We start from the raw sequence: 7,127 nt of genomic DNA, 5'->3' as shown, positions 1-7,127 counted from the left end.
GAAGTTGGTGGAGGGGGGGGGGGGGGGGCATATGAACTTGAATTCACACAAAGCAAATCATTTGGACAGGATAGTGTATTTCCACTTGACAAATCCACCGAATGGTGCCAAAATCACTCTTTGGTGAGCTTCTCGCAATCATGTCTGCCATTATAATTTCAAACTCAAGGCTGAGCGCTAGCAGAGAATACGCAGAAGAAAGTCACAAAGGTCAAGCAGCGTTGGACGGAGGCGACCCGCACAAGCATCACTGCTCATCCGCGGTGAGCGCTTGTGTCATTTGATTGACAGGCCTCCAGATCTAACCTTCACCAAAGTGTGTCGAGGGCAGTGGCAGAGGGGCTGAAGGGGGCAACGCTTGTCAGCCTTGTTGAGCTTCATACAGTAAATCCACTCACACGGTCGTCTTGGAGAAGGAGATGTTCGTGAGGCGGACAAAGGTTGGGTGGGAGCTTGGACGTCGGCTGATTTCAAGTTCAAATTGGAAAATTGGGACAAAGACTCGAGTGCATATTGAGATGTGGATCTCTTGTGTAACCTTGCTGAGATGAAGGCCAGGAGGTATTGTCCTGATGGCCCCTTGTTTTGTCAGCGGGATTACACAAATACGCCATTGCAGATTTCCGCGAAACTTCGTGGTGGGCGGCACAGAGCAAAAACTCTTTAAATGTTGCCCGTTGCAAATCTCAATAGCAAAACAGATATAGAAATTCAGATGATTTTTTTCACCCTATAATCCACAGGTGTCAAACTCGAGGTGCGGGGCCAGATCTGGCCCGCCACATCATTTTATATGGCCCGCAAAAGCAGATCATGTGTGTCGGCTTCCGTGGTCTTTTCTAAAATCTGTACCGAAATGTGTCATAAATAACATTGAGATTTTGCAATAATTTTCGGACCTTGTTTATACTCACTTGAACAATAAGTCAACAAACAACAAAAATAGTTGACTGATTTCAATTTGATTTGATTTGATTTCCATCAATTTGTTGTTTACAAGTAATAATACTATGTGATGATTAAATATAATTCAGCCCTCCGAGGGAAGATGTAACTCCAAAGTGGCCCGCCACAAAAATTACTCGGTGGTGGTGTTTTTGTCCTTTTTCAAATCCCAGTTAACAGTGGATTAAGAATTCCATTCAAGTTGTTTTGCATGCCATTTATTTGTTTCTCAATTACACCCGCATGACAATAAGCTACTGTGACGGCATCAATTCATCATCTGTCTGAGTGAAAGGGATGTTGTGTTCCCTCTTTGAAAGGGGAAGTCAAGTCAAAAGATTTCTTGACAATATTATGCACCCCCACTAGTCGAAAGAAGGCATTCTGGTTGATGTGTTTGTCGAATAAAGCAGCAAAAGCCAGCTGTTTTTATCCATATTGTGGTGGGGGAGAATTTTCCCATTTGCTGTCAACTGAAAATGACATCACGGGGCTTCGTTGCTCAGGTAACGACCAATCATGGCCCACCTGTTTTCTTGCTTCGGTGACATTTTCAGTCGACAACAAGTGAGAAAATGGCCGCCCCCTGAAATGGATAAAAGCAGCTGCATTTTGCTGCTTTATTCACATTCAACACACGCAATGTTAATCAGAATGTTAAGACAAGTGTGGGCGCATAGAACATTTTATTGTCAAGAAAAATTTTCATTTGATTTTCCCTTTAAGAATTTCATTTTAAATGTAATAATTGTCTGACCATTCCTAATCACATTTTTTTTTTTTTTTTTGCAGAAAACGGTCTTGAGTTGTAAGTGGAACTGCAAGCATTCAGCTAAATGTTTCACAATTTAAAAGAAACTCACGATATTCCAAGAATGATTGTTCCTGAATGGACTTAATTTCGAGAGTCCCATTAGTAATTTTCAATTTTATTTATTTTTTCAATTCCTGAAATGCATTCCTTACCATTTAGTCCAGTCTTCAATTCTAGGAAGAGCTTTTGAAAGTGCTCTTGCAGCAGCTGTTGTATTTTCATGAAAATAACTGCAGTTGATTTCTTGGTAGATCACCGCAGGGACAGCCAGAACAGAGAAAGTAAATGACTACTGGTATTTATTTCTCTTCTGTCATCAAGTTTAGTACCTGGCTTAGTCAACATACTATACTGATGGTTGTGCACTTCAAAACTCATGAGTCGCGTCACTCTTGCAGTCATACAGTGTGAACAAAGAACGGGGCCTCAATCCAAACCAGTGAAACGACATCAGCCTTAAATGCTGTGCTATGTCACGGCCCAGCCTAGCTACCAGTCGGGAGACATAAACACAACACGGAACTCCAACGGTCCTGTGAAATGTTTGCGCTCTGATCTCACTCTTTCCAGCATCTCAACAATCCAGGAGTCACACCCATTGTGCTGACCAGAGAGCGGACCCATTTCTTTTGGAAACGTTGTAAATTGATCTATCTTGCCTTCGAATGTCTCTTCAGCTGCACTCTCGCAACCCGAGTGCTTCCAGAACCTTACAGACCGTGGGGCATGTCCCCAATCCCTCTGACATTTCGGACTTGTGTTGTGTTTTTAGTCGTTTGCCTCGTGTCTCTGAATCATCTGCACAAAACTGACAATAGCTTCATTTGGCGAGGCCCTGGAAGGGTTACGCTGAATTTGAAAGGGGTGACAGTACTTCCCCAGACCGGCGTGTGCAATATCTTTTGAGAGCCAAAGTGATGAGTAATAGAGTGGACTTGTGAGAACTGGTGAGGGTGGTGCAGGGGGTCTGCATTTGCAGTTTTACACGAGCAGGTCACAACATGCCATTGTGCCTTTTTCCCATCAGACCTCTCCTTCACTGACACACACACACGTACACTCACACCTCTTTCAGAATGCAGACAGCACATTCCATCTGTATCAATAGATAATTGGCTCTCTCTGTCCTTACATGTCCTAAATCAGAACTGTTGTCAATAGGCTTCCGGTCACAGCCAGAAAAGGTTCAAAAATGTTCAGTGTTTATGAACACACAGATTCAAATCGTCCGTTTCCTTGCACACAAATTCCCATTTAACTGCACGGTAAGACATGGTTCAAGGGTCATGTCACAGCACCCCCTACTGGTGACATTTTTAAAAAGAAAAAAAAAGCTACCGTTCTCTTCAGCCATTTCCCCAAAAGACAATAAATTATTTAAACCAAGCACACCCAAGTCCCGCACCATCTTTATGAACATTAATGTTGCGCGTATGTACCAACCGCGTGTCTGGTGTTGTAACTGTGCATCATTTGCGAGACAACTGACATGAAATGACGCATCGTTCCCAATTGTCTTCTTCTTGGCAGGGTGCTGGAGACAGCTTCATTGGAGCCCTCGCATATTACGTGGCTCATTATCCCGCAATGCGATTGGAGGAGGTGGCCCGGAGAGCAGGTCAAGTGGCAGCAGTGAGCGTGCAGTCCATGGGCGCGCAGTCTTCGTACCCACACAAACGGGACTTAGGGGCTGAACTCTTCTGAGAGCAGTTAAATCTATTCCCATGGGTCTCACTGGACACATGAACTTGCCTTTTTTTTTTTAATTGATGTGATGCTTTCGAGCAATCCGAACAACCAATGAAAGACTATGTTGACTTAATTAAATGTACCAAGAAGCAAGCTGAAATGATGCACACAAAGCATTTATTCAGTGAAAAGGACGTGGAATAGCACTTGATGGTCATTTTATGACAGACACAACTGACAAGGAAAATAATTGTCCTTTTCGATTAATTATTCAAGTTGTGGTTGATGTCATAAAAATGACAAAACATGAAGGACTTGGTCATAAGAGGCATATTATACCAAAGTAGAATCATAGCCGCGAGCTTATGTCCTAGGCTTGGTGCAAGTGGGGACCAGACATTGCCTTTAACAGGATCTGCAGCTTGATGTTTTCTTTTGGAATCCAGGAGGCAAATGTTCTCTTTTAAACGCTGCAGGTTTATTGTCCATGTGTTGAGGTGCGTTTTAAACGGATCTGATCTTCCTCTTCTCAAAGAAGAGGACATGCTTGTTCACTGCAACAAGAGAGAACAAAACAATTGGAGAAAATAAGCATCACCTTTGACTTTACCATCTATAGCAAAAAATCTGTTTTGTTTTTTTTCTAGTGCACAAGGGTACTTCTATTTTGATTATTTTTTATTTTTTTGGGATGTGGCCTTTTAAAAAGGCCACTGAGACGCCGCATAGGAGTTCAGAGAAAATGAATCGACGATCAAGCAATGTTGAAAGAAGCAGCGTGAAGAGTAGCTGTGCTGCTGTTGTAACCCCCCCACCCAACACAGTGTTCAATAAACGTGGTAATTCTAATCCAAAGGTTTCCAGATTGTCAACTCCAGACTGCTTCGTACAACGCGGTTAATAATGTACACCGAGGGTCCCCAACCATTGGATCATGGCCCGGCACCAGGCCACACCAAATGAATTTTGAATCATTTCATTTACATGAATCTTACTAAAAGTGCAATACAGCTTTTACCACGCATTGTCATTTATAGCTATGGCGCTTCAGAAAATTTATATTATATTATATTATATAAAGGAGGAGAACATCCCATCACAAATGCTGGCGTCTGAACTTGGCATACATAACAGTCAGGATGGTTCTTTTCCTCCTTGGCCAGGAGGACACAAAATCCACAATTTCCTAAAACAATTTGAAATGTGTACTCGTCAGACCACAGAACACTTTTCCACTTTGCATCAGTTCATTTTAGATGAGCTCAGGCCGACAGAAGTCGGAGGCATTTCTGGGTGTTGTTGATAAATGGCTTTTGCTTTGCATAGGAGAGTTTTAATTTGCACTTACAGACGTAGTGCGAACTATATTTACTAACATTGGTTTTCTGAGGTGTTCCTGAGCACAATGTGGTGATATCTTTTACAAATTGATGTCGGTTTTTAATGGAGTGCCGCCTGAGGGACCGAAGGTCAATGACATTTTCAGTGTAGCCACAAATCTGGGCTTGTTTAATTTGAAGAAAAAGTTTATATATTTGCTAATTAGTCTGTTGGATGAATGGCAACAGGTGGATACACAGGTTAATTGCATCTTTTGCTCTTGAAAGAGGGTTTATTTTTTTCTGCCTGTCACTATACGCCATGTTGCATCGAAAGACAAATATATTTACGATATTACAACTAAATAAAAATGTATAATCAGATACAAACAGTAATTATTAAAACAATAATTTTGTGGACACACTTCCTACATTTTTTCACTTTTAACCTACCTTTACAACCAGTAATTGATTTTCCTCAGAGCCAACCAACACTGAACCCAAAATCGTGACAACAACATTAAGATACCAACTAAGCCGTGGATTTCGAAAACTGTTTCACCTGTCGTTCTTATGCATAGAAATCTTACCAAACGGATCATTTTTTCGCAGCACTAGTTTGTCTCTGAGACGGTTTCTCTTGGTGTTGAAGCAGTAGCCCGTCCCCGCAGCGCTCATCATCTGCACAAGGATGGTCCTGGTAGAATACACAACATTCCCGTTACTGCCTTGCTCAGGGAACTAAGAATCATGGGGTCGATCATTTGTCACTTACTTTGATTTCGCCTTTGCCACTGAAAAATGGAAAGAAGCCGTCAAATCAATGTTGAGTTAAGTAACACACCAATTTCAAGTGAGCTAAGATGTTTATAATGCTGCTGGCTTCTTTCTCAGGGACAATTCTATATTGCGACGTAACACAGTCAACATGCACCGATGCATAAAAACAGACTAGGTCACAAAGACAGCACATACGTACTTAAGTGTATATAAAGTGAACATTTAAAAAGTATGACCACTTGACAACTATGCTAGCATGGTAACGCTCGTTCGTAAAAGGCTAATGAGGGGCACATGCTTGACACATCCTTGATTGCAAAAAATACGGATCGGATACTCACAGTTCACGGAGGTAAGAAACATTTTCTCCCCCACAAAAACAATCGAGAAATAGCAATGAAATGTGTAGTATTAAACCATGAGTCAATCGGGAAGGTTACGTCGAAATATCAACTTCCGGGTCAGCACACGTTGTAATTCCGCTGAGCGATTATTTTTAGTTTTTTGTTTCAACCAACAAAATTCGAATAATCAAAACGACAGGATTGAGATGGGGACAACATAAGATTTTGATGTAAATAAAATGTATTTGAGTTGAATTTTCTTTTATTAAAGAAAAATAGAAATGTCACACGATGCGATGATGAATGACTTTGTGATTTTCAAAGTAGTTCAATTGCAAGTTTTGCGTTTTCTCGGAAGGAATTGTATTCCCTCGCAAAGATTACGATATCGCAAAGGTTTTTGTTTGTTTGTTTTTTGCAAGGGGATGCTTTTTTTTTAATGCGCGTTTATGTACTTCCGAGTCAGTTTGGCTGCTGTAGCCTCCAATTCAAGGCTGTTGAGAGTAGTCAGAGACTGCAAAAATCAGACGGCAACGCAGTTTTTTCCCTTCCATTTCACCTTAAGGGGCTCCATAGAGTCCTTAAACAATCTACAGCGCACACGTTGTAATTCCGCTGAGCGATTATTTTTATTTTTTTGTTTCAAACAACAAAATTCGAATAATCAAAACGACAGGATTGAGATGGGGACAACATAAGATTTTGATGTAAATAAAATGTATTTGAGTTGAATAGAAATGTCACACTATGCGATGATTTTCATTGTGCTTTTCAAAGTTGTTCAATCGTGTTCCCCCGCAAGTTTTGCGTTTTCTCGGAAGGAATTTGTATTCCCTCGCAAAGATGACGATATCGCAAAGGTTTTTGTTTGTTTGTTTTTTTTGCAAGGGAATGCTTTTTTTTCTTTTTTTTAATGCGCGTTTATGTACTTCCGAGTCAGTTTGGCTGCTGTAGCCTCCAATTCAAGGCTGTTGAGAGTAGTCAGAGACTGCAAAAATCAGACGGCAACGCAGTTTTTTCCCTTCCATTTCACCTTAGGGGGCTCCATAGAGTCCTTAAAAAAATCTACAGTCACATTCACATTTTCTTTTAACTTCACTACCTCCCATCACGATAGTTTTAACTTTGGTATGTGTTAAAAAGCAAGAGCAAATTATTGTATGTCACTAAAGGGATATAGACAGCTATAATAAATGTCTTCAATATCACTGTCTTTACAGGATGGACTAATGTGCT

At 41.0% G+C, this 7,127-nt stretch overlaps 2 protein-coding genes across 2 annotated transcripts in view; one reads left to right on the top strand and one right to left on the bottom strand.

The window, feature by feature from the left end:
- rbks (ribokinase) overlaps window positions 1-3,748 on the top strand; it is a gene marked incomplete at its 5' end in the record, with an annotated part of 37,612 nt that extends 33,864 nt beyond the window's left edge. The window contains one exon of the mRNA XM_019876098.1: window positions 3,290-3,748. Within this exon, the coding sequence (XP_019731657.1) occupies window positions 3,290-3,463 (174 nt within the window). The remainder of the gene's footprint in view (window positions 1-3,289) is intronic.
- On the bottom strand, window positions 3,609-6,030 carry mrpl33 (mitochondrial ribosomal protein L33). The gene is made up of 4 exons (XM_019876126.1): window positions 5,889-6,030; window positions 5,543-5,561; window positions 5,358-5,464; window positions 3,609-4,002 (listed from the first exon to the last, which is right to left on the bottom strand). Exons 1-4 carry the CDS (start codon window positions 5,908-5,910, stop codon window positions 3,953-3,955), a joined length of 198 nt encoding a protein of 65 aa, XP_019731685.1. The 5' UTR covers window positions 5,911-6,030; the 3' UTR covers window positions 3,609-3,952.
- Window positions 6,031-7,127: the final 1,097 nt, after the last annotated feature.

The sequence above is a fragment of the Hippocampus comes genome, unplaced genomic scaffold, assembly GCF_001891065.2.
Source record: "Hippocampus comes isolate QL1 unplaced genomic scaffold, H_comes_QL1_v1.1 scaffold252, whole genome shotgun sequence".
In the NCBI taxonomy this organism is placed as follows: Eukaryota; Metazoa; Chordata; class Actinopteri; order Syngnathiformes; family Syngnathidae; genus Hippocampus; species Hippocampus comes.
Note: the sequence above shows the minus strand (reverse complement) of the source record. Positions and strands in the feature narration are given on the sequence as shown.